General features: G+C 51.5%; 1 protein-coding gene across 1 annotated transcript; it reads left to right on the top strand.

The window, feature by feature from the left end:
- The first annotated feature begins 14,304 nt into the window (after window positions 1–14,304).
- LOC106493455 (leukotriene C4 synthase-like) lies at window positions 14,305–18,139 on the top strand. Its single transcript, XM_013953504.2, has 5 exons — window positions 14,305–14,553; window positions 15,384–15,483; window positions 16,680–16,750; window positions 17,000–17,081; window positions 17,486–18,139. Exons 1-5 carry the CDS (start codon window positions 14,496–14,498, stop codon window positions 17,610–17,612), a joined length of 438 nt encoding a protein of 145 aa, XP_013808958.2. The 5' UTR covers window positions 14,305–14,495; the 3' UTR covers window positions 17,613–18,139.
- Window positions 18,140–27,710: the final 9,571 nt, after the last annotated feature.

Raw genomic sequence — 27,710 nt, 5'->3', positions numbered from 1 at the left:
ACATGATCATTCCACTGGGAACCATGACCCAGAGAGGAACTGTGATTTGTATTAGGAGTCTGGCCAAATGACAGTGCTGTGGTGAGACAGAGTCTTTCCGCTTTAGCTCACTCATTTCAGAGGAGCCGAGGCTGACGAGAGCTGTCCTCCGACAGCTGCTCAGTGGCTGCGGGGAACCGCGCGGTGCTCTCGCTTCTAATTCCTCTGCGACTGGTGTCCACAGAGCAGCACAAAAATACCACTGTGAAACAGTACCAGCTTGCATTTGGCCAGCCAGGAGGTGATCTGGTTCAAGACTTGCTTTTTTTTATTTAGAATCAGTTTTTCACCAAGGAAACTTTCGTTCATTTATTGAAAAGCAGAAACATTTTCAATCCTCAATGGTCAAGTTTCCAAATGTCTTAACTTTTGACAGACTGATTGGGCCTATTTAATGGAAAGCAAAATTCAACTCAAATGTAGAAAATCACAGGGGAAAAAAGCAGTTAAATGGATTTATTATTTAGGGGAGAGACAGGCAGAAAAATCCCCAACTGATTCTGCCAAGGAATGAAAGCAGGAAGCCTGCCTTTGGAGCCGCGTGCCACCCTGGGGTAACTGGCCTGACTGCGGCACAGTATTGCCCTCGGCAGCTGGCCGCCTTCCCTACCTTGTCGCCTTCCTGAAAGAGAGGCAGAAATAGCGCTAGGGCAGCTGCATTCCTCACGTGCCGTGTAAACAGCACAAGGCTCCCTCACACCGCTGGCCCGTCCTAATCCCGACTTGCAGAAGTCAATAAACAGAGAATTAGCAGCACTTAACTCTGTGACCTGTGCAGAGCCTCCACTCTCCCATTTGCAATGGATCTGCTCCTGGAGCTGAGGAGACTGGAGCTTACAGGAGACAAATATTTTGGTCATTTTGGAGGGCCTTTGTCCCTGTCTGAACAACAAAACCTCAGCCTCTACTTGTAAGGAAAAAAAAAACGCAGATGTGGCTAGTCTTCTGAACACAGGCTTCTGAACCTTTCTTCTTTTTTTACACTTGGCTTTTCGTACTGTTTTCACTTAGACCTCACATGTGGTTTCATATGGAGCCCTCTCTTTGTATTACCAGCTTTCCGCCCTCCTTCTCCCTCCCTCCTTTGTGCGTTCACTCACACGGCTGCTTAGCGGCTTGAGTCAGGCACACAACTGATTTGATTTCAGCTGGATTAGCAGGACTGTCCTTTTTAGGAGCAACACAGATGTAGGTAAGCTTAAACTGCTTGTGAAACTGAATCTCTAAAGCCCAATTTAATTGCTGATGAGTATAGATTTGTGCTAAAATACTTCACTGTGAATGAGAATGGCTGAGGTGGGACATATGTCTCATTCAGGTGTCCTTGGTATAGAACAGTATCTTCTGCTGCATGGCCCAGGTGGCTCTTAAACTGCCACCATTAAATCTGCCAAAAATTGGCTGTTAGAGCTCTGTAGGTCAGTACTGTGGAGGATGGACTCACTTCTGAGAAATAGCTCTCCCAGGGAAAAACCCTTCATAGAAATAGCTTGTTCACCTCCATGCCTGAGCTGGGAGGAAGAGCACAGTGCACGTAGGTAGGGTCACAGCACAACTGCAGTGTGGCAACAGTGGTGCAACCAGCCGACAAGGATTTCAAGTGCACTCAGTCTGTGAAGCATATTTTGCCCGGTAACCATTAGGTCATACATCACTGACAGAACTTCAGGCAGAGTGACTTTGCTCATTTAGCCACAAAAAAGAAAAAAAAAAAGAGCAGTGTTGGGAAATCACTGCTCAAGGGTTGGTCCATGTGCGTGCTCACCCCAAGAAGGTTTCAGCAGATGAAGCAGATGACCAGGTCTGCATGTGCTGCGGATTTATGTCCATTTCACAGCTAGAGTTTCAATTTTTTTGGTAGTCAAGTGAAAGTATTTCCCTATAAATGGAAACTCCTTAAGAGCCATTTCATGTGCCAGCTTTTAACTAGCCTCACAAACCCAGCCAGAGTCCCTACAGAAGCTACAGCCATTGGCAACTCTGTCTGGCCCTTGTACCCTGCTCCTCAGCCCGGCCAGTGTTGTTCATTCCCAAGTGTCTTTTCGGGGATCGTTTCAAATCTCTCAACCACAGGTGGTGTCTGCATTTTGTTCCAATATTTGGGGTGTTCCCTGACCTAATTGAGCCTGATGGGAAGGCGCCCTGCACACGCACAAAGACTTTCTGCTCCAAGGAGTGGCCAGAACATCTTCAGCAAGTTTGTTCCAGGCTGGGATTCCCTCCCTGTGTAGGTAGGGCAGCACTTATTACGCCTGGGGAGGCTGTAATGCCTACAAGGTAAAGCACCGCTAAGGCGTTTGCCACCCTTTGGCTGCTTGTGCATCTGGTATTTTCAATATTATCCCCGCTTTCCCCCATTTGATGTTCTTATTTTCTCGTCTTACATGGTTATTATCCAAAAGGGCAGTTGCATATTTGTTGGTTATCATGTGATAACAAGACTCTCTTTGTAAGCTGCAATCCCCAGCGCTTTCCTTAAGGACAGCAAAGAGGAGGCAGAATAAGAAAAAAAAAAGCGCAGCACAATGGAGCGAAAGGCTTTCCTTCTCCGCATGTCTCTCCTGGGGAAGCGTCCTGCTGAAGGCCCAGCTGCTCAGATTTGCAGCTCCCCACTGCCTTCTGGTGGTAAAAATGCATCAAAACCTCCTTCCCAGCAGAGGCTTTCGCTCCCTAGCTGGCGCCCAGCGCTTGCGCTTGGCTGGGTGGTTTTGGGCCCGGTCTCTCGCCCTTCTTGGCGTCACCTGGCCCTTCCCTCCCTGCGGGAGGATTTCAATTTCTTATTGAACTTCCTGATGTTTTCTGCAGAATAAGGCTCCATTCTGTGCAGGAAAAGAAGACTGGGAATAAACAAGCCCCGTAGTTCTATTTTCTAATGGTCCAATTCTCCCTTTGCCTCTGGGGATGAGACATGCCACCGACATTTCTCTGCCCCTCCAGGGCGTAGGGGTCACAGGGGCTCGCAGATCTTTGCAAACAGCACTGTGTCTCTGGTGAGTAAAGTGCAGATGCTTTGGAAGTTATTGCTTGCTACGGCTGCCCGGCGTTAGCTGATTAGGAATGGGGAACAGATTTCCCTCCCTGGTTGCTGGGAACAAAGCAGCCAGGAGTGAAGGCTTTATGGGATTTGCTGCTTCTTGTATTTGTGAGAGTAATCTCCTCGGAAAGGATTAGCTGCCGGGTCCGGAGGTGGTCCCTCGGCTGCCTGTCCTGTGAAATCTAGAAGCAACAAAATGTTTCCCAAGGACTTTTGTCTCAGTCGGAGCAGAGGGCTGCCAAGCCGTGCTCCAGCCGGGGAAAGCAGCTAAGTCCGCATGGACGCAGCAGCAGGACCGAGAGGAGGGCTGCAGTTAGCGCCTACTTCCAGCCCGTTGCGTGGGCTTGTATCCAGCGAAGGCAACCTCAGCAGGTCTAACCTTGTGATCTGCCTGAATTTTCTGTGGGAATCCTCTGCGTTTTCTTGCATTGCTGCAGCAGCCAAACCCAAGATAGCATTACCATGCTGCATGCATTGCTCCATGATTTCAGTGATTACGGAGGAAGATTTCCTCTGGTTCACTAGTACTCATGTCAGTCTGAGCCCTTGGTGCTGCGTGTAGAAGCATCTGGTAATGGGGAAAAGGCGTGCACTATGGAGAGGAACTGGCCAGTTCTTCCACGAGAATATCTATGTTTATATTGTACTTGGTCCCAGGAGCTCCCTGAAGCCCAGGGTGAACCGGAGACCCAGCCTTGGGATCCGTTATTGTCTTTGTAGACATCTGAAAACTCTTTCTGACAGATAGTATCTGGATCCTTCAAAGCAGAGCAGCAGACCAACCTGTTCGCCTGTTGAGGATCAGGCAATATCCCTGCAAGGGCAGATGGGCCAGGTGGAGAAGGCCAAGGCTGTCCACAGCACAGGCGAGTACCTACGTCAGCCTGGAGGTCTGCTTTGGAGCTGCTTGTGCACTGCGAAGTGGAGACGAGGTGGCTAGTGATTGGTTTCTCCCTTTATTAACACTGGACATCTCTGTTCATCCTGACTCACATCCAGGGAACGGTACAGCCCTTCCTCTCGGTCTGTCTACAGAGTTCGTGTCCTGCTGCCACTGCTGTTCGTTTATGGGGAGAAGAAAGGAAATGATGCTTACCGTTATTTCAGAAATCAAAGAACCTTTTTAAAGCAGATTTAGGCAAGAGTATATGAACCAAAGAAGATGTAAATGCGAGTCTGGAATCCGCTGGATTTCCTTCCGGTTCGAAGTAAGAGGAGTGATTAACGTGATCCAAAGGGTGTGCTGTTCTTGCTATTCTTTGCCGTCCTGAGGTTAGAATAACCCGTGTTTTCAGTGCAGCAGGCTGAGAAACTGGAAGTTGTTAAGAAAGCATAAATGTAACAAGGCTGTTTTAATAATGTTTCCAGGGAAAAGGGTGAGTCACGGATTTAAAAGCAGCACTGTAGCTATGTGTAAGTGAAACAAACCTTGTAGTATTCTCTACAGATTTAAAAGACACAGAAGCTTTCTCATGTAGAAACCCCAAGGGAGCGTGGAGGTGGGGATTGATTTCAGAACTGGTTGGCTATTAAAAAAGCAAACAGAATTTGGGGAATGAGAAGCCTCCTTTGATATATATGCTGATAGGAAAGTGAAAATAGCCTACAATCAGTTACAAAAAATGTCTGCTTGGCAGAGGAGCGAAAGGAACGGTTAGGTTACACAAGGGGAACATGACAGCCTTTGCTCTCTTTTTCAAGTGAAATAGCTTAGAGTTAGATCTTATCACTCAAGGCTTGAATTAAACGCGGGGTGAGTGTTATAACTGAAAGATAGATCAAATTATAAAGGCAAGCTGCTACATAGCTCAATGGAAATGCTAAAGAATGAGGAGGAATGAAAAGACAGGTCTGATTAAGACTGAATTAAAAATATCAGCTGTGCCTCAGGGAATGTTGCTGTTCTCAAACGCAAATTCCCGAGTCCAAAATATGGTGGTGATTTATGCTCCTTTGGTTTAGTTTTCCACAAAGAAACGAGGCTAGCTAGGAGCTGGAGTTCTTTTGGAGCATGTGAACCATGCCAAGACGAACAGGCTTGCAGCTGATCTGCCCCCCTTGTTTGCCTTCCTAGAAACTGTGGATTATAACAGGCCAGTGAAGCAGCAGATAAGCTCACTATTTTTGTTTTACCCTTCCAGTTTATTCCTTTTATTTATTCTATCTGTTTCCCCTTTAGCCTCTCCTTTTTACAAGTGGGATTTTTACAATATGTGGAACTTGAATCAGTCACTGACTTAGTTTATAAAAATGTATCATTATCTTCCTTTGATATTTTGGGACATTTTACTATTTGACTTTGTCCTGATAAAAGGTAAGTTTTTACCTGTCCATCAGCTCAGTGCCAAGGGCTTTTCCTCTTATTGCTGCTGAACAATCTATATCCAAAGTACAAGCAGGCTGAGCTGCAAGCTCTCTGTAATGCTAGCTAGATTTTTGTTAGAGGTTGTTTTCTGCTACCCTTTTACAAGACAGCAAAGAGAATCAGATAGATCCTCCTCCCTTTCTGAATATAAAGATGTAGATGTGAGGCAAACTCAGCAAAATCTCCTTATTAAATGAAACTTGTTCCTAATCGTTCACTAATTGTTAGAAACTAATTACCAGACCAGGGTCTGCTTTACATATCTTCATGGATTTTTTGATTTTATATACATATTTTATGTATATGTATATGTGTATATATATGTATGATGTTAAAAAAACACATGTTGGGTTAAGAAAGGCTATATATATGGTAAAGAAGTTTAGTAGCATAAAAATGTTAAATATTAAAAGGGTTGATCATGAGGCCTTTGGAAGGAATATGAACTCATTATCAGTGGCAAAGAAATAAGTGTTCAGCAAATAGTAGCTGGCCGTGTTAATCTATTGTAAATATTGAATCTGTTAGAAATTATAGCAGAAGATTTTCCTGTTTGCTTTAGTAATAACCTAAACACTGGTCCCCTGAAAAGTTCCTTTCCAATGGACTGAATTGTATCTTCCTGAATAACCACTTCCTTCTGTGACAGAAGTTAAGAATTATACACTGGTAGTGTCCTAATAAAACTTCTCACAAAAGAATGGAATTAAGGATAACTCTGTAAGGATCTTACTGACTGTTTGACAGCTGTAGATTGAAAACTGCTTGAAAAAGGGAGAATTTTCCTTGCAGCATTGTCTCTTGGTATTTCTTTATATGAAAGGTGAGACTGATCCTTAAAGCTAGTGTACAATAAACCCCTTTGGAGGTGGACATCCATGTTCCACTCCAGATACACCTTGTGGAAAGGCAGCTTGGACCGAGAGCTGTAGCTGTTCTACAGAGGACCAAGCTGGATTCAGGAAGGGCTGCCCAACCACTGAGAATTGTTTTCTCTACTTCGATTTAAACTCTCAGATACAACAGATGAAGAGTGTGGCCTCCTAAAATGCTTTTCCAGATAGAGGTTCAAGTTGTAGACTGTCCTCTTGCCCATTTCCACTGCTACAGGTGACTAGCTCAGAAGAGAACCTGCTTGCTTGGCTGGTTGTAGAGAGCCCCAGAAGCTCTCTGGTTGCTTCACAACTCCTATCACTTTTAGTCTTGTCTGCACTGGAAATTTTGGCAGACAGGCTGTTCTAACAGCAAGCAATTACTGGTTTGGTGATGTCAATGAATTAAAATCCTATTTAGTTCCCTTTGCCCAGGCAATATCTTTGTAGTGTTATATCAGCAAATGATGAGCAGTCATGTAGGTAAGAGCAATGTTAATTTTCTTCTTGTGGCATGTGGCTTAGTGAAAGATTTTTGAAATAGCTTGTGAGACACCATTGCTCCTCTTCAGCAGTTGTAGGAATCTGAAATTGAGTTTCTCTAAATCCTTTTCTATTCTAATGTACTTTTTGTTTTTCATTTCTAGTGCTGTTACTCCTGTTGCCAAAAGCTTAGTTGTCCCACAGATACTGGAGCTCTTTTGTCCACTTAAAGGGCAGGGCAAATTATTCTTTGGTATTTGCAGAACTATAGCAACGGCCAAAAATTTAGGAAGGTTATTCTGCATGAGTAGACCCAGACAGAGACTAAAGTGAACAAGCTGTTACATGTAATCACTAAAACTTTAGAGTGTAGCACTAGTTTGGGATCTCTGCAGATGCTAAACAAAAGGACTAGATTGCGATGTAAAACTGTGATGACCAGCTCTAATGTCAGAGCTTTCAAATACGCAAGAGCAAGCTCCTGGAGTTGTGTGCTGGGTTTGACTTCTTTGCCATGCCAGACCCCAGATAAAAACAACTCTGGTCGTACAGAAGTAGGGGTGAATGCTATCTTTGCAGTCAGAAGCCTGGACAGCAGTAGGCATTGAGCAATAATTTTGGCACTGAAAATTTTGGTAATGGAAGTGGCTGACATCAAGACATGCAAATTTATCAGACAGCATTGCAATCCTGTGCAACGTGGAGATTCTGGATTCTGGAGAATGGGATTCCTCAAGTGCGATGGTGTGGGCAGGGGGATCCACGCCCCAGTACTCTCCATCTTACTGATTGCCATCACACACGCAAATCAAAAAGAGCACGTCTACATGTTTTGCAGACAAGGTTTTGAAAGCATGATGGCTTGCGAAGGATACCTATCAGCAAGGAAGCAAGAATTTCTCAAAACATTTCCCGGATTGGCACACTGATATTAACAGAGGGGAAGTAGCAATTGCAGTTCTTGGAATCCCGATCAAATCCGCCTTTTGTCTCCTTGGCTCAGGCAGCCAATGCACGGGCATTTGAGCAAAGACCATTTAACACAGCTGAAGTTGCTAACAGCATGCAGCATAACTCCACCAGCAATAGGATAGGGCAAGGTAAACTCCTCAGTTTACTACACTCAACTGTGGCACTTCTGAGGGTGTAGGGATTGGTGGTCTCAGGGAAGGAACTGACTTGGAGAGGCTGGTAGCTTCCCACGACAGCATATTGCTGGATGCTTTCCGGTTCTGCTATTCCCCTACCTGTCCAAATCCCCAGCGTGGTGGTGAAAGTCTGCCTAAAATGTATGGGCAAACATTGAATGCATCTTGCTGGAAGAGGTCTGTGAAACCATGTCAGAAAACTAGAAGCAGTGAAGGTCTACTTGTGGTAAGATCTACAAGAAATCCTCAAATTACTGTGTTATTTCTCCCTTTTCTCTAGCAGAACTCCAGGGTACAGATAGTGCAGTTGTAATCGGGAGCTTGAATAGCTGCCCAAAGTCATTTGCTGAACCCTCTTCTTGTCAGAGCATTTATAGGTGCTATCCCTCACATCTCTAGGTTGTGGGAAGGCAGATAGCCTTGCACTGTCACATCACTTGAACTGCTCTTTCAGCCTCCGCGTGGTTAAAAGCAAGAGTATGCAGGCAAGTTTGGTATTTAGCAGTGTTTCTGGCTGTTCTATTCTTTTACACAATTGCATCATGCAACCATTTCACACCCTAAAAATAAGCCCAGCTGTTTTTAAAGCAGTTCCTTTGGCCCAGGATGTGATCGGTCACCACTCCATGCCTGCCAGCAGCAGTTTCTCACCTTTTGCAAAAGCTGTCTCTTCTTGATGAGCTCATTAGCTGTTCTCAAAGGCCTTCCTTGCCTCTGGGAAGAGCAAAATTTTCTAGCTTACAGCCCCCCTGAAGTCCTGGATCCCTGGGACACGAGACTCTACCTGCCAGGTCCTGGGCTTGCACTGGCGTCTGCGAGCCAACACTGCCGGGGGCTGGAGAAGCCGCAGTCGCTCAGAAACGACGCCAGCTGCCCGAGGCCAGTGCTGGAAGGAAGAACGATGCCAATATTTGCACCCAATGCAAGCGGCACCTCTGGGGTTGTTCCAGCTCCTCAAAAAGCCCTTCAGGAATATTGGCAGACTCACTTTGCAGGCCGGGAGCACAGACAGAAAGGGAAAGGCTCCAGAGCGAGCCTTGGCTTCTGGTATCTTAAATGTTGCCCCCAACTTGAGACACTTGGGGCAGGATTTGTTTCCCCTTACTGCTAGACAGCAAAGCCAAGTCAGCTGCCTGGGCTCGGCTGGTTTGCCGTCAGGGTGGAGGAGTCACGCTCGCGCGGTGCCGCTCCCCGAGGACAGTACTCGGAGCGGGGACACGCGGCTAACCGCGGCCAGCCGGCTCTCTGCCAGACCTATCGAGTACGCCCAAGTCAGCTCGACCGCGGCCAGGCTCAGACCGAGCGCTCAGAAACAAAGGCGGCGAGAAGGAATAGGCAGTAACCAGAAACTCGTCCGCTCCCGAGCTTGCCATCTCGCCCGCGTGATGCTTGACTGCTGCCTGCCCCGACCGTACGCCAGCCGGAGAGCTGGAGACCGGCTCTGTTTAAGCTCTCCATCGGAAGCGGGAGAGGGGGCAATGCCCTGCTCCGGTTTCCCTGGGCTCGGCTGTTTGCACAACCCAGGCAGCCCCTCTGCGCTGCTTGCACTGTGTTTACGACCCGTCAGCTAAGGAAAAAGCAAAGCACTCGCACCCCCGATGTGCAGCACCCAACGTCTTCTTCGCTCAGCATCGTGTCGTTCACGGCGGGAGCTCCTCCGTGGGCCTCGTCCGTGCCGGTGGCTGGAAACGCCGTGCTGCGGCAAGGACCGAGGGCGAGGGCTTGAGCCCAAATGCAGCTCCTGCCTGGAAGGGAGCCTCCGGGGTGGGGGTGGGGGGTTGCAGCTCTTCCCCGCACCACTCTTTTCCCAGCAGCGTGATCCCGGTACAGGTGCCCATATCAGAGCCGGCCTCGGGCACCGGCAGCCCAGCCCCGGCCGGGGCAAGAGGCCACCGGCAGCCCCCGTCCGCACAGCGCTCCTCCTCCTCCTGCACATCCCAGCAAAACCCACCTCTTCTTCTCCCTCCCTGAAACTTCTCCTTTCCTCTGGCACCATCTGGGAGAGGATTCCGGCATGAAAAGCTGGCTGTTGTGACCACCGCCCTGCCGCCTGCCGCGCGGCGCTGCGGTTACAGCGCTGTGTGGCAACACCTCCCGCGTTCAGGCGAATTCCCCCCCGCGGGCAACGCAAGGGCTCCTCCGCTCACAGCAGACCTGTCGTGAACGCCAGGCTCCTTCCTAAAGCACGTCTTCCTCAAGCTGCCCTCGCTCGGCCCCGGCTGACCTCCTGCCCGGCTGTATCTCATGACACGAGGGACCGCTGGCATCCGGCTTTCCGGCCCCGGCGAGATAACGCACCGAAACAGCCCTATTTCGCCACCCCTCTAATTCAGGGGAAGGGAAGCTGCACTCCAGAGCCTTTGATTTATTTCGATGCGGCCCGTAGCTTTGTAATTTCATTCTGTATCATTATAGGATAATGCTAAGTGTGCGTTAACATCAGAGCTGCCAAAGCTGTCTGAAAGGCCCGACTGTCCCTCGGTAAGGGAAATCCTCCCCCTTCCTGCCCTGTGCACTTATCGCTCCAGAGATTCGTCCCTGCTCTAGCTAGCCAGAAGTGCGGTTGCCCTTTCGGCGTTGTTTTTTCTTTTGTTTATTTGCTATTTCTGGCATTTCTGCTGAAAAGGGAATAGGAAAATTGGCAAAACACATGGTAAGGAGTGGCTCCGTGTAACAATATTATGAGACAAGGCAGGCCAAAGAGAAGGTTTAAATTTGTTTGTCTGTTTTAATATTTTTAACAGATGTTAGCCATAAAAGAACCGTTATCATTCATTCACATGTGTGAATGCCTTTTGATGATGAACTGATGGGAGCATTCTGGCATTGCTTTTATACTGACATCCCCTCTAGCCAGATTTAATATGTACACAGATAAAGGACACCAAACTCCTTTAGGAGGAAGGCTTACGAAATTTCTCCAAGTTTTCCCTAAATAGTATACTCATCTCTATAATTTCCCAAAGCCTCGGCTTTCTCTGTTGTTTTTAAAACAACAGCTTTGAAAGTTTTTCCCATTTTATCTTTAAAGCGAAGCTTCCCACCGTCACTGCAGAAGCACCTCACGTCTCAATGAGATGAAGAAGTATCAGCGGGAGTGACTGATCGTGGTCTTGTTTCAGGCAGCGGCAACATCCAAGCAGAGGGTTAAAGCAGCTCATGAAAGATTGTTTTGGCCCTTAAAATTTTTGCTATGAGTAATCATTTGGGAACGTAGCTTATTTATGTGACCTCTTTGCTATGCCACAGATCAGGAAATCTCAGGAATATCTGGTTTACGTCAGTCTAGATCAACAGGCTAACACACATCTCCAATACATACGGAGTTTCTACACCAAGTGATACTACGCACGATGCCTTTCTCAGCCTGGATGTTGCTGACAAAACCAACCATCTGCTATTTTACTTTCTGGAAGGAGGATCCTCTGTACGGAGCAGTGTGCTAGGGAGACAGCCCGTGGCAGCTCTTCTCCTGCAAAGTTTTTAAGGCCATTGCCAAGCACAGAGAAGCCAGGGCTCACGTCAGAGCCGCAGCGTCCGGGAGGCCCGAGCCAGCTCGCACCGTCCTGGGAGCGCGGTGGGAGCAGCAGAGCCAAAATTGCCAACAGCTGTCCCCCTTTCCTAGGAACTGCCAAACACAGCTGGCTTCGTGGTGGTGAGGGATGAAATCATGGATAGCTGTCTTCTTGCCACATTTTTAGCCTCTCTGTCCCTTCTCTTCCAGCTGCAAAATCCACGAATTCCAAGAACACGCATTGGTCTGACTTACAAGAAAGTCCCGCTGCCAAAGGGAACAGACGCAGGGTTTGGCATCCTCACTGCTCCAGCCCCTAGGAGCTGGTAGTTGTCCAGACCGAGGTGCTGTGGGCTGAGCCCTTTTAAATTCTTTTGAACTAAAAAAAAAACCCCAAACTTTTCTCCTATGTGCCTTTTAATTCTTTTGAACTAAAAAAATCTTTTTTTTTTTCCTATGTGGCTTTTAGAAAAACGCTAACTGTTCCCAACTGCGGTTCCACTATCACAACTTTGTCCTCAGTGGCTGCAAAGGGATTAGAAGGGAAAGGAGGCACAAGTGCTAACCGTGAAAAGCTTAGCAAATATCTGTCTGTTTTTACAACACATTTGGAAGGACAAGGAGCCTCCCCGCTTCCCAGCTGAAGGGTAAGCTGCTCCGACGCAAAATGTTTCCTCTTCGGCTAACAAAGTCCAGGCCGTAATGTCGCCGGACTCTGGGCTGCTGCCGCCTTTTCCTTCCCCTCTGCTGCTCGGAGGCACTGCAAACCCCGCGGCTGCTCGTTTTTCTTGCAAAGATCATTTTTAATCCAGATTAGTGCCGCAACCCAGCTCACGCTGCAGCCCTACGGTCGCGATTAGGAGGCAGCAAGGACAAGTGGTTGCAGGAGGAGGAGGCGGCAGAGCGATGCCAGCAGCGGGCCACCGAGAGAAATGCCTCCAGCGACGTCTCCGGAAGGGGCGATGATTTCGCAGTGTGCTTGTTGTGGCATCACGGCAGGCAGCTGACGGCAGCGGTGACGCTTCGTTTCCCTTCGCCCCAACCCGGCTTCACCTTCCTGCCCCTTTCCTGCCGCAGAGCCTACGGCCGCGGCGGCAGGGCGGATGTTCGGCTCGCCGAGCCAGCTGCAAACCCTACTTTTCCTGTCGCCCGGTTGGTTTTGTGGCGGATCAACACCTCGATCCGAGTGGCCACATGGTCGCGTAAAGCAGCCTGAAAAATTACGCTTACGGGGCAGGGATGAGGAGAAGAGAGCGTGATAGCTGTGTTTATTCATTCAGGTTTCTACTTAGCCTTGCTGTAGTTAGCCTAGACTGGACAACACGAGAAGCGTTGTGTACCGGCGGATGCCTTGGGAAGTGGGAATGCTCTAGGTGAGCCTTCAAACCCCTCCAGGCCAGGCTTTCCTTACACGTCGGACGCTGTTGACTCAGGCCCTGCTGCGCTGTAGTCTGACTGAGGTGTAAGCACGGGTCTTTTTTGTTCAGTTGTTTTGCCCTATATATCTATATCTATATCTATATCTATATATCTTTTTTTTTTTTGCTAGCAGGCTCTAATCAGTCAAGGAGCTGAGGGAAAAACAAACTTCATTAAGCACTGGGAGACCTCTGCCCTTTTAACATGGACACAGGAAAGTCCTTTGTTTCTGTGACGGCCAAGCTGGAGAAAACAAAACACAATGTTCCTCATATTTCTAAGCAGTTGCTGGAATGGAAAAGGATCGGTTCTGATATGAAACTATTAATCTTACATGTGATGCTTGAAAAATGGTGGCATCCGTGTTTGGTATTTGGAGAAATACCAAGCGGGGACGTTGTTACAGCCTCTTTGATTGTCTTTCTCCCTTGTAGGGAGGCAAAAAGGGAACCAGCTTCTTGTTTCTTAGAAAGTCTATCAAAAACACCAGATCCACCATATAATTTCTGTAAACTGCTTGAGGCTGGTATTGTTTTCTGTACTAAAGGAGTTTAATGATCCCTTTGTCTTAACCTGCTTTCATTTTCCCCCGGGCTGAAGAGAAAATTCTTCAATGAACCGGGAGGAAGGAAACCCAGCAGGGAGCCTGACCACTCGTGGCTGCCCAGATTTGCCTTGTCAGATGGACATTAATGCAGCAGGTTACTCCCGACATTCACATGTGAAGGCGCCACTGTCTTTTTGCTGTATCCTGATAAATTCTGCAGGTTTTTACCTGCGCAAAAGTCTCGCTGCTGTTTGCTGTGAGAGTTATTTTGGCTGAGGACTGGCCAGAAGACTCACATGCACAGCTCCCAGCCTTTCTGGCAGGAGCGCTGCCTCCGAAAGCCTCTCGGTGTCTTTGACCGCGGTTCTGCAGCTCTCATCCCCAAATAAAGCAGAACGGTGCAAGACAGATCTCTAGCTTTTATACTTTTTCACGTCCTGTCTTCCAATTGCAGCGGCACTTTCATTTGGGGGCTTTCATCGCTGCTGTTTCTGCGCGATGGCAGCAAGTCTCGCTCAGTGCTCAGCCCGCGCTGCCGAGAGTCCTGGCGCGGAGCGACGTTCAGCGAAACGCTGTGATCCCTGACACTCGGGCGGTTTGGGAAACGTGCGTGTGCAGAACAGCCCGAGCGGGGCTGCGGTTTCCCACGCAACATTGGCAAGAAAGACATGCCGTGGAGCTCACTAGGAGCGGTTTTAAACCAGATGCTGCAGCGGGAGTGGATTGCTGGGCTGTTGAAATTTGTTCCCCCATGCAGCTGTTAGTTCCCCTCTCTTATCTCTCATGTTAGTTCTCTATGGGCTTTCCCATTTCCTCATAACATATTCCTGGAGAAAAGAGGGTGGGAACAGAAATACTACATAAGCCCTCTCTGTCGCTCCACGTTGCCATTGTGCTTAGGGTAGCAGGCAAGGCAGAGCCCTCCTGGTTTTCTGCACCACAGGCAAATCTTTCCTGTTCGATTAGAGCAAACCTTTGCTGCCGGCTGCTGCCACTGCCTGCCACATCAGCAAAGCCTAAAGCTGACCAGAGGAGCTTCTGATCGGGAAATCAGGTTTTCTGGGAAGAGGCAATATGCTGGATCAGATTCATCTGCTGGCTGCTGTGACGGTTCTGGGCGTCCTGGAGCAAGGTAGGGACCATCCTATGCACATGCCCTAGCACTGGCTGGGTCAAGCTACCTTATGTCCACTGATTGCCTTTCACCTCCGCACTTCATTTCTGCTGTTGCACTGCTACTGCCCTACTTTTCAGACAGTGGCCTGATAATTACTCTCGTTTTTGAAATTCAACAGAATGAGTCATTGGACCAGTCTTATAGATGTCCTTCCTCTGAACTAACATCCTTTCTCAGTTTAGAAATTTCTTGGTAGATCTTCTCCTCTGGCAACACGTAGTATTTCATTGTTTGATAAAGAGGCTCACAGCGGTTCCCGAGGTTCATGTAGACTTCAGAATAAAAAGAGCACTGCAGCTCTGGAAGGGGGAGCAGCAGGATGCCGCGGGTCTCAGGGAACAGCTCTCAGCCACGGTTCCACATTGCATGGCTGCGTAATTGGGTATCTGGGTGGCTTCTCTGAGCCATCAGTTCCCTACTCAGCTATCAGGATTTAGAAGAGAAAAAATTAAAGACTTTTAAAAAGCTAAAACTGTCAGCAACAAAGTGCATCTGAACTGTATAACAGTTTCTGTCGATAATAGCCAACCTGTTAATTATGCAAGCGAGAAACCAGATATCTGCTGATGGTACACGACTGCACTATCCTTGCTTGACTGTCACAGGGTCATTCCTTTTCCGTGTCTGAAACGTCTCTGGGATATTTACCCAGCTTTCTCTGCCACACAGGGGTGCAAAGTTAAAAGGGGGGGCTGCATCATCCGCCTCTATCCCTGACAGGCTTCTGGTCCCGCCAAGCCCAGCCAGATGACTGATCCATGCTTTTTTTCTCTCTTTCGCTGCAGCCTACTTCTTCCTGCAGGTGATCTATGCCAGGCGGATGTTTGGCATTTCTCCTCCGAAGATCTCAGGCCCACCTGAATTTGAGAGGATCTTTCGAGCACAGTAAGAAACTTCTCTTATAAGATGGGTTTTAGACCTCATGTGTAACCTCCCCTGCATTGCCATTCATTTCTGGTTGGAGTAATTCAGCAGTTACCCACTTCCCTCAGGGTTATAGTAATGAATGTCAGAGCCAGCGTTGGGACTGTGTTGGCTCAGGAGTCCTAAAGACACTGGCCATTGCTGATAGAAACCACACCAGAAATGTCTGCTGTGGGGAGAAGGGCTGCGAAGGATAGAATTATTGGTACCTGAGTCTTAGGCTGGTTTTAGGCAAGTGCTGTCAAAGCCTCGGGCAGCTTCAGGACTGCTCTCAGCTCCACTCACACGTACGTACAAGCTCCTGGGGAGCTCTCAGCTGGGGCGGGGAAGGAATTGCTGGAATCTGGCATCCCTGCGGTGACTTCTGTGCCACAGATGCGGCTGCGGAGGGGGGCAGAGAGGGAGGAAGTTTCCACTTTTGCTTTATCTGAGCAGCACAAAAAGAACAGGGGACCAGGATCAGGATCCACCTAGCCATCACCTTCTCTGCTCCTTTGCCAGCCTAGACACTCTCAGCCTGGTCTCATGTCCATTGCCTTTGCCTTTGGGGGGACAGGGCACAGCCGTACAGACTGTCCTACCAGCTAAGGGCTCCCTCGCACTCCTGCATGAAGCCCAAGCTGCTATGGCCTTATCTGTATAAGCTGCACCTTCTCCTGATTGCGTACATGGGCTGGTTGTTGCTGACCTTAACACGGAGACCCAGTCTCAGGGCCTCAGGCTGCTCCAAGTCCCTCATGGCAGGACCCGCTCCTCTAGCACCCGGAGCTTTGGGCCCCTGCCATCTCTCCAGCACTTCATCCCTGGCATTTATGATTGAGATTTCGTGGCTTGTACTGCTGGGTTTAAGCTGCAGCACACGGGGAGCGGTGGTGGGGCTGGTCCATGGAGCCGTTCAGTGCGGTCTGACCTGGGCATCTGTTACTTGACTTCCTGCAGTCAGGGACTGGACCTGGAGACCCAGTTCCTCCCACTGTTTAATTCCTGCAAATAAAGATGAGATGGGAACTGTGGGAAAAGGTGAAAGCCTGGAGGCTTTCTGTGGAGGCATCATCTCTTAAATGCAACAGTTTACAGCCTCTGGAAACTGCTAGGGGAGGCAAGAAAGAAAGATCTTCCTCTTTTCCCTTGTTAAAAATCTTCCTCTTTCCTGCCAGGGTGAATTCCTCTGAGTATTTTCCCATTTTCCTGGCACTGCTGTGGCAGGCTGGCCTCTTCTTCCATCAAGGTGAGAATGGCCCGTTACCTGGTTTGACGCTGGATCTGTTCCCCTTAGCGTGTCAGCAGTGTTGGCACGGTCCACGGGACCTGCTCGCCTTCTGAACGCTAAACTAGGTGGTAATTCTGTCTCTGATGGGACTGTAGAGCCGGAGGACGCAAAGCCTCTCCAGCTCCACTGTTGGGCCACCTGCTTGGCTTACAGTAGCTCTAAAAAGCCATTGGATTTGGTCACTGTGATTTCTCGTCTCAATTGCAGGTCTGGCTGCAGCTTTGGGTCTAGTCTATCTCTGCTCTCGCTACTGCTACTTTATGGGATACAGGGCATCGTCTTCGGAAAGGTAAAGACCTGCTTGAGTAAGCTGTAGCCCCTGGAGTTTCTAATTTGGGAACGTCATGTGCTGTAGGAAGGGGGAGCTCAGGACACCCTCTGCGTGTCCAGGCTGCTTCAGAGCCCCAGAATGAATCAGCCCTGCCAGAGCTCGTCCCCAAGCGTAGTACGGGCTTGGCACACGGCTGGGGCCAGAGAGACACATACAGGGCGAGAGCGGTGCTGCTCCGAGCCCATGCGGATGTGTGCGCTCCCTCCAGGCGGGAGCGGGGTGCAGGACCCCGTGCAGGGGACGGGGGACAGCCAGGGGCTGCCGTTGCACGCGCCCCTCTCCCGGCTCTCCAGGGAGCACAGCGCTGTTCCCGCGCGGGAGCAGCCGCCTTCGGTCTCAGCGCGCTCCCTCTCTCCCGCCAGGCTCGCCCCCATATACTTCGGCACCGGAGTCCTCTGGGTCCTCGTCGCGGTGGCGGCCCTGGGCCTCTCGCACTTCTTCCTCGCTCACTACGTGGGGCTGAACATCCTGCGGCTTCTCACGGCGTGACACATGCCTCTGGCCCTCGCAGGCGTCCTCTCCTTCGACTCCTGCTGCCCCGACCTCGCGGTCACAGACCGGCCGCACCTGGCATTGCCCCAGCGCAAACACACCCTTGCCGGAGTTTTAAACACCTCCTTCCCTGCTGCTCGGCACTGGCAAGAAGCACTGGGAGATCTGGGAGGTGTTTTTCCCCCGCAGTGCTACTCGTGCCAAGTGCTCCGCGTCTGGGCAACACCTAAGGCAGGCATTTGTCTGAAAGCACCTGTGGGCCGGGGCGCAGCAAGAGAGGCGAGCGATGAGCAGGGGCGGCCGCGAGCATATCGACGGCTGCGCTGTGCGAGGCACCGGCCTGCAAATCAGCGGCGCCAGAGGGAGTCCGTTAATGCCTTTGTGACGGTTGTTAACTATCGCCCACGGGTGATACTGTAAACCAGACCGAGCAGACCTGTAACCACCGCTGCACGTGCGATTTTGAATATTGCCGAGCCACAACACGTACGAGAGCCACCGCCAATAAAAGGCACTAAGCTTGCTGCGCTGGTTTGCTCCTTGCGGGTCCATGTCTAGCACCGAACGAAAGCTTGACTGCGGGCTCGGCGCGCCGGGCTGCTGCCTCGGTTTCCCTGCCGTGCAGCGCGATGCAGCCTGCGAGCACGCATCCTGCGGGAGAAGCGCTTGGAGCGCTCGCAGCAAGAAGCTGGTTTCAGAGGTGCTGAGCTCTGGGGTTCGGGGCCGCTTTCCTCTGGAGCGGCGGGGCTGGATTTTCAGGGGAGCTCAGCATTCAAAACACTGATCCTTTTGGCCCTGAGTGACTTCACAGCGCGTCCAGAGAGCAAAAATAACTGCATTAATGTGCTGATAGTTTAACCATGATCTAAAGCCTGCCTTCCTCTCCTCCCTTCCTACCGTCTTATCTTCGATGGTAAGAACAAAAGGAGGGGTTTTTGGGAAGCGATTAATTTTTCACATTGTTTTCATGTCCTTCCCTGCATTTTCATCGGCCAGCGCAGCGAAGCCCCCCGGCCCCTTTCCCTTTCTGGCTCTCCTGCCTTGCATCGGCATTGCCGTGTGAGCTGGCAGCCGCTGCAGGGGAAGGCTTAAACGCAAACAAAAATAACTGCACAGCACTCATCTGTCTAAAGTTTTCAGCACGGCGGGGCCCCATCTTCCCGGGAGCCCCCAGATGTCACAGCAATACAAACAACAACATAACTTTTTCCAGCAGCTTTGGTAAAACACTGTAAAAGGCCGAGTAGCAGCCGGAGGCCGGGGAGGGACAAACATATCACCCGTAAATCAGAGTCACCCACTGAGATTTTAATTAGCCTTTATGTTCATACGCCCCTCCATCTCCTAAAGTTAATTCCCCGTCCTCGCATTTTTTTCACCAGCGTAAGCAATTGCCTCCCAGAGAGCTCAAGCAGAGCCACCGGCCCCGGATGCCGGCGCAGGTCCCGATTGCTCATCCAACCGCCGCCGCATCGGGGCGGCGCGGGGCTCAGCCTGCACCTTCCACCCCGCGCCCCGTCTCTCGGCCCCGCGCGCCGGCCCGCGGACGCTACCCACCTGGGGCCCGCCAGCTCCGCTCGGCGCGCCGGGGCTGCAGAACGGCTCGGAGACGGGAAGCTAGTGATTCAGCAGCGCGGCCGCGGCAAGCCGGCTGCTCGCCCCGCGGACGCGAAGTACCATGAAAAATCCCCGTGCGCAGCAGCCAGGCTCCGGCCCCGGCTACCCGCTGCCGCTAGCTCTGCCGCCAGCAAGCGGCCCGGCACATCGCCACCCGAACACGGCCGTCGGCGGGGGGCTTGGGTACCTCGGGCGGCAGGCGAGCTCCTCCCCTCCGCCCGGGGATGCTGTCATCGCTCTGCCGCTCCGCGACCGCCATCCATCAAAGCCGCGCCGCATCGGGCCGCGATCCGACCGCGCGGTAAACAGCGCCAGGTTTGGCCCGGTTAAAGATGCCGCGGCCACACGGGGTGAAGCACCGGCGCTGTGCCCACGCGCTCTGCCCGCCTTACAGCTGCTCCAAAAACGCTGAAGGGTCGGTTCTGTGCTGGCAGCGAGGTGGGACATCGCCTGCCCGCGCCGCCCCGAGGGTCTGCAGATGGGGCCATCCTCGAGCAGGTGCGCAGACCCATCCATGGGCTCTGCTCTAACAGGGACGCAAGGACCTGTCCGAAATCGCAGTGCAGAGCCCCGCGCCAGGCCGAGGACGAAGGTCCTCGCGACCGCTGCGTTGGCCGAGAGGCCTGGTGCCGCCGGCGGGGACGTCTCCGCTCCCCGTCCTCGACCTCGCTGCCGCCCACGGCCGAGCGGCTGTGCCCTGCTCCCGTGCAGGCTGCGGGGCCGACCCGCCGCTCGGCCCGCTGCGCCAGCCTTCCCGCTTTTGCTCCCCTCTCCCTGGGACAGCTCTCGTCCGCTTCGGCGGCTGAGCTGGCTTGGCAAAGGGTCAGGCGAGAGAAGCGGCAGCACCGCGCGGGTGGAAGACCGTTGCGCCGGCGGCACGTGCGCTCGGGGCAGAGCTGTGAGACTGGGAACCGCTGCATCCCCAGGCGAAGGACGGCGAAGCGAGGCGCTGAGAAAGTCAAGGCCTTGCCGAAACACGCTCGCACACGCCCTGGCTGCTCCTCTCCGGCTGCAGATTAGAGCAGTTTTAGCTCGCAGTTTGCAATTTGCAGGCCCGGCCTTTGCTCTGATCTGGATGAATTCACAGGCAGCCATTTACGTTGAAGGGCAGCTGTCTGTAAGGCTTTTCCCTCGGCAATTCCCTCAACAACAGGCACCGTCCTTGGGCGGGAGGCGGAAGCAGGGCAGCGGGGAAGGGTCCCACAGCGGCGCCGGGGGGCAGAGGAGCGGGGCGAAGGGGCCCCAGGCCCCAGGCCGCCGCCCGGGCGAGGGAGGCGGAGGGGCCCCGCCAGGGCTGCCGGCAGCCGGCGCCTCGCGAGATGGCGCTGCTACAACGCAGGCCGCGCGCAGCCCTGGCGGCCCTGGCGGCCCTGCGCCCCCCAAGGCCTCGGCCCGCGGGTGGGCGCGTGGGGAGGCCTGCTGCAGCCCGCTGCGCCGGATCGCGCCTGAGCCGCAGCTCGGCGGGCGGCCCCGCTCGCGGGGCCCCCGCGCACCCGGGCTGCACCCACGGCATCGCTCGCTGCACCCCGAGCCGTGCCCGTGGCATCGCTCCCTGCACCCCGAGCCGTGCCCATGGCATCGCTCCCTGCACCCCGAGCCGTGCCCATGGCATCGCTCCCTGCACCCATGGCATCACCTGCTGCACCCTGAGCCGTGCCCATGGCATCGCTCCCTGCACCCACAGCATCGCTCCCTGCACCCCGAGCCGTGCCCGTGGCATCGCTCCCTGCACCCACAGCATCGCTCCCTGCACCCCGAGCCGTGCCCATGGCATCACTCCCTGCACCCTGAGCTGTGCCCATGGCGTTGCTCCCTGCGTCCACAACATTGCTTGCTGCACCCCGAGCCGTGCCCGTGGCACCACTCCCTGCACCCACATCATTGCTTGCTGCACCCCGAGCTGTGCCCACGGCGTTGCTCCCTGCACCCACGACATCGCTTGCTGCACCCAGAGCCGTGCCCATGGCATCACTCCCTGCACCCATGGCATCGCTCGCTGCACCCCGAGCTGTGCCCGTGGCATTGCTCCCTGCACCCACAGCATCGCTTGCTGCATCCCGAGCCATGCCCATGGCATCGCTCCCTGCACCCTGAGCCGTGTCCATGGCATTGCTCCCTGCACCCCAAACCGTGCCCGTGGCATTGCTCCCTGCACCCAGAGCTGTGCCCATGGCATCACTCCCTGCGCCCGCATCATTGCTTGCTGCACCCTGAGCCGTGCCCACGGCGTTGCTCCCTGCACACACGGCATCGCTTGCTGCACCCAGAGCCGTGCCCACGCCAGCATTCCCTGCACCCCAAGCCATGCCCGTAGCAGCACTCGCATGGCCTCCTGCACAAACCCTCTCGCTTAAAGTTTCACCCATGCCGGGCCAGGCCCTGGTACTAGGGTTATTGGGGTGGGGGAAGCCTGGATCCTCTCTGAAATCCTCCCAAACCAGCTTACTAAGGATATAAGCGACCCCGCAAGTGCTTTACAGACTCCTGGACTCCTTCCTGCTTCCTGCCCATACAGCCACCAGGAAAAAGGTTTGGCCTGAGACATTTGGAAGCAAATTTGCTCCGATATGGCCGCGGCCTCTGAAGCGAAGCAGCCAGCTAGGCTGGAGGCCAGCAAGGAGCAAAGAAGCAGCGAGAACTTTTCTGTCGTAAGAAACGCAGAGGCTGAACTTGTAAACAAGCCTCCTCCCGCCGGATCCATCTTGTTCCCACGTGAGCAAGCGAGCAGATGATGAAAGCGCACAGCTCTGTCCCACCAACAAAATAACTGCAGTCGGCTGCCGGCTCGCTGTGCACACGGGCGTTTGAACACGTGTGCGCTTACAGGAACCTAGCCAAGCTTCCTGTAAGGCTTCAGCGCTGCTTTTCAGAAGGTAGCAGCTTATTTTTATCTCGAAAACTTCAAGGACACACACGTGTACTTTCCTACACGTCATGCGGCAGCCTGCGCAGGATACGCGCGCAGACAGGTCCGGTGTGCAGACAGCTACGGCTCACCCACGGCCCCAAGCAGCGCCGCGGTGCCGTAGGATTGCGGGCGGATGCACCCGAGCACAGGGATGAGAAACGGGATCCCTCTGGAGCACGGCCGGCTGGCACGGACCGAGCAGGCCCCCGAATTTCTCCCGGAAGCCCAAGCGCTGACTTTCTTCAGGGGGGTGTCTGGAGGAGGAGGGCTCAGCTGGGAGGACCTCGCTTGTGATGCTGGATGTCACCCGGGTTGCCATAGCACCAGCATCCACAACACCAGGCGAGGGGAGGCCGGGAAGTAGGTCAGACCGGGCTAACAATACCCAGACGGGTCTATCTACAACTCGGCCGAGGAGAAATGGAAAGGGGGGAAAAAAATAGGAAAACACAAGCATCCATAGTCTGAGCAGTGCGCTTCTTTCCCCCAGAAAAACAAGGACTTTTTAACTTTTTAAAGCCACCTTTGTGTATCGTGCTGAGAGACCAAGACTAGCACCCACCTCCTGCCCATCTGACGACAAACTACAAGGGAATTCAAATGCTAATTTGCAGCCAGACTTCTCAAAGAGTCTTTATTTCCACAGCGGCTCCAGGATCAAAGCTTGCAGGAGCCGGCCTACCGAAACCATGAGGAAGGTCCTTTCTGGAGCAAGTATTGGAGGAAGCCTTCCTTTCCCTTCTCCTTTCCTCATCCTGATTTTGTTATCATCAGCCTTATTTTTACTTGTTTACATTCAAGCGACTTCAAGGGCAAGAAGAAAGCAAGCAATTTCACCCACTGCAGTTGTGTAACAGAAATAACCACTGTTGTGACCCGTTTTATCTGCTGAGTCTGCAGAAGTCCTGCTCTCGCCATAAGAGCATTTTTGTGTTTGCCCGTGTGATCATTTTGAATTATGTATTGATCAATGCCAAAACTGTGAAGAACGCTCTGGGCAGCAAGAGCCAGAACCCCACTGATCTGAATAAACACAGAGGCACACAGATCTGCTCGGTGCATGCCGGGAGCACCGTCGGAGGAAGGAGCGCCCAGCCGGGGGGGAGAGGGAGCGTAGGGGCGACAGGCAGATCCGCGCCGAAGAGCCCGAGAGAAGTTAGTGAAGTACTGACAGAGGTGGCCTGGGGTGAAAAGCGTGACAGCGGCCGACCCGTGACATATCAGGGGGGCGACAGCACCGCATTCGGTTTGACCTCCGCGCTGCCGCACGGGAGACGCAGCTGCGGATGGAGGCACAGGGTGTTTCCGACAGGCCGGGAAGCGCAGGACCCTTGCCCGCAGGCAAATATTCCCTTTACGACAGGCCACAGTCCTAGGCAGTAAAAAACAGTCCTAGATTAGATAACATGGAAAAATGCAAGCAAAACCAAAGCAGTTTGTCGCTTTGAATGTTATCAGGTCAAGACAGGGCAGCTAGGAAAGTCCACGCTTTAATGCTACGATCTGCCTCGTCTTCGCCAGTAATCACCACTTGTTAGAGAGCACCAAGAATTCGCCTTTCTCCCTGGTAAGGGCAGAGCCATAGCACACGAGGGGGATGTGGCCTCACGCGTGCCCTTGCGGGAACGCCCTCCCTCGGGAGCAGAGCTTGGACTTTCTTCGTGGTAGTTTAGGAGAGCGCATGCCCTGCTGCAGCCTCCGCTGACACTGCGTCCTGCTGTGGGTTCCGGGATTTCCAGTGTTTAAGCGCTAAAAGCTACGTAGGAAGAGTCAAAGTAGGGTCAGCACTGAGGAAGACTGCAGAGTCCCACAGAGCGCTCCTGGAACAGGAATAAAAAGGAGGAATTGTGGCAGCAGCACGCGTGGCCTGTGCATCAGCTGCGTTGCATGGTCACGGCGTTACTTGACCAGAGAAAGGTGGGTGACTCCAAACAGCTAGGGCAACGTTACCTGCAGTGAGCGGGAGACATAAAGGGCGCTACTCCGGCACCCCTCCCCGCGCAGCATCGCAGCCTGGACAGCGATTGTGAATCACTATCATAGCTATGACACCAAGCTGAACATGACATGGGGAAAGGGACTTTGGGAGATGGGGCTCATCACGCCAGCAAGCACGAAACCAATGAGTCCCTGTGGTCACTGCTCCTGGGTCCGCAATCGGTGAGTGGCTGAAAGAGGCTCCATTTCATGGACGGGGCAGTTAAACCCAGGGTCTTGCCTGAGTGCATCGACTGCAATGGGTTTCTGGTGGCACCCCCGTCAGAGTGGCTGGCAGCCTCCCTCGAACACCTTGGAAGCTGTCGTGGGTCCTTGGCACGGAGTTCCCAGGGTATAACAAGAGCTCAGGCACTGCCCATATGGTGGAATTGCACTGTGTTAGCGCTGTCCTGACATAGCTGGTGCAGCACACTCTCCCAAAATTGGACCCACTGTAAAGTATTTACAGCCGTATAGCTCATTCTCCTCCTGGAAGGAAGGAAAGAACTTCAGACAAGGCGTGTTGCAACTGATGCAAACGGACTATTGCCTGCCTCCCTCCCAGTGGGTGCAACACTGAGCCACCAAAGAGCTGTAAATGTTCTGCCTGAGCAAAGAAACCTGCTCAGAGGTCAGCTTTATTAGCTCAGCACAGCACTGCATGGCTGCACGGCCTTTGGATCAGAGCTGACTCATGCCCACCTAGCTCAGAGTTGGGCAGAGCAGGGCTGAAGAGTGTAGATACCTAAGTTGTACTGGAAGAGGACACCTCTTCTACTGCTGTAACTGCATGCACAGAAAGGTAGCTGTTATCAGTAAAAAGCAAAAGGTATTCTGTCAATTGTCATAATTATCATGGTACAAAACCCAATTTTTAGCACTAATGAACAGAAAAGCATCAGACAGGTGAACCCCAAAATGAGCCCTGAAAGGACAAGATCATAGAGGGAGCAGAAGAGAGGCAATTCTTCCATTCTCTCAGTGACTAAGGATGCTGAGCCTAAGCTACAGATATGTTGGCGGTATAAAGGGAAGGGTGACGGGTTCAAACAGTAGAGCAGCAGCCTCAGAGAGGAGAGGGGACTTGAGTATCTGCTTTTCACTAAACCAGAGTGTGTATCAGCCTCACAAATTGGTTTCCAGACTGGCTTCTTAGTAAACTACAGATTAGGAAAGCAGGGAAACCGGAGCTCCTGCCCAGCCTCAGTTACAGAGCAGCACTTACGGCATAAAGAATAAAGACAGAAAAGGTGAAGTGGAAGAAAGTAAAGGTTCAGTGTAACTGAAAAGCTTCATAATTTGCCCAAAACAAAAGGGAGAGAGGCTGAATTAGCAAGCTGTGAATTGGCAGAAAGATCATGAACGTGACCATGTTATATAATATGGTAGAACACACTTCATACATATTTAATAGTATTGTTTAGCTTGTATTTGTCACAGCATCACATCTAGAGGCTGGTTCTAAAGCCATGGATAGTGATGGAAAGGTCCTAATTGAATTCTAGGGCTTTTAACTAGAGGTCACATTATACAGAAAAACCTACAAAGTGTTAGTCATATGAGACTTCCATGCATTCCCCACTTACAGACCTCAGATGATAAAGCGAGTGAGCTGCTAGAGGTATTTGTTGAGAGTTAATCAGGTTTGCAGATTAACTGTTAGATCCTGAATTACACATGTTTATATGCAAATGCAAGGAACAAGCAACATGTTCAGGGATAAGACAGCAGATAGCTGAGAGATGAAGGATGAGGCTTATGACGGAAGCAGAAGAACAAGCAGCACCTAGCTAGGAAAGACAGAAAGGGAAGGAACATACAGCAGTGGGGCCAGGATAGCGGTTAACGAGTTCTGTCATCTTTTCAGAAGCAGATATTTAAACTCTGATCACTGTTTTCTCCCTGAAATGGCAGATTCTTACACATAGTAGAATTATTGATAATTTCTTTTGCATTGCACCATTACCTCCAAAGTGTACGCAGAGATCAGCATCTGCATCACCTACAGACATGCAGTATGTGCCACTTTTCATATGTTTAGAAGCCTATATGTCCACAAACCCAGGCTGTACAGTTTTCCCGTCATTTTCTTGCCTAGTAAAGAAACTTAGAAAGCTCACAAGCAGCAATTTATAACTGGTACCAGGCAGCATGTCCTGAGCAGGTAACAGGCTTCAAGAAAGAACTTTGCTTGCTGTCTTTTGGTCTAGCTTAACACACATCTGCTCAGCTTTATGCATCTCTCTGCAGGTTGAATCAGTGCCCGTGCTGTTCTGGTGGGGGTCTCCGCTCCCAGCCCCGCTCACCATGAACGTCATTGGGAATGTAGCACAGGGGCTGCGCGACTGCTGGGCAGACCACTTCTCCCGCAGGTTTCTACCCAAGAGGCCTCCCCTCCGCCAAATCACCTATTTGCCCATTTTCTACCAGGTGGACTATAAAAGCCGGCAGACCGAAGTCGGCTTAGATTATGGTCCTCCCCGGGCTCACTTGAATGAGGCTAAACTTATCTTCCGGGAAGGCAAGTGGGAAGATGAGAACAGCTCCTCTCCCCAGCAATCAGGGCTGCAGATACGCCCTTCCCCTTTGCGGGAAAAGACCAGTGAAATTCTGAAAAAGAACAAAGCCCTTTTGGAGGAAAACAATTACCTGAAGCTGCAGCTTGAGCTGCTGATAGACATGCTGACAGAAACCACAGTTCAACTTCACCTGTTGGAGAAGAAGGTGCAGGTGTCAGGCAGGCTCCTTAAGACAAAAAGAACAGGTAAATTGCTGATGCTTGAGTCCTAGAAGAAATCCTGGAAGCAAGACCGGAAGCGTGCATGTTTAAACATACACATCTAGCTGTTTCCTTGCTTCAAGAAGCCTAATAAAATCCTGAAGCAGATGTTTCCAGAGTGAGATTTTTGTCCCTATCACAGTTCACACTCGCAAGCAGCCACATTCCTTGGAACTGCCCTTCCTTGCAAAAGCACTTATCAGAGGTGGCCTGTTGGGAAAAAGGCTGTGGCTGTTAACAACAGCTCCACTTGAATTGATAATTGTTTTCATCCTCCAAACACCACATATATGTTGGCTAATTATAACGCTTCTGATAACTAGTTATGTTTTGGTTTGCCTCTATGTACGGCTGCTGTTCAGCTGTTTGCAGCCGCACTTGCCCCCTGGAAGCAGCTGTACACAACAGCCTGTTGGATGTATCAGCTTGCAAAACGGGCAGGTATTTTGCTATGCTTAATAGTAATTACACATTTACAACAAACTCGTATGACCTTTTTTGTAACACTGAATAATTACACTAGAAGAGCATGCACCCAGCAGAACATCACCCCAACGCGAGCAAGGGAAGATTTTCAATTCCCAAGAGATCTCTAAAGAGAGAACTGTTGTCAGAATGCTGTTCGACTACAATAAAAACGATCAAGAATGTACAGGAGTCACCATCATATTGGGCAAACCATACTTTACTTATCACAAAAATTAGATTCCAAGAAACCAGCCAGTCCAGCCCACTTCAAAGTTATGAAGTCACGTGGATCGTGATGCACAAACAACAGAGAATCAATTTCCCCTTGTTATTTAAAGGCAGCAAT

The sequence above is a fragment of the Apteryx mantelli genome, chromosome 14 (genome assembly GCF_036417845.1).
Source record: "Apteryx mantelli isolate bAptMan1 chromosome 14, bAptMan1.hap1, whole genome shotgun sequence".
Lineage (NCBI taxonomy): Eukaryota > Metazoa > Chordata > Aves > Apterygiformes > Apterygidae > Apteryx > Apteryx mantelli.
This window is presented reverse-complemented; position numbering and strand designations above follow the sequence as displayed.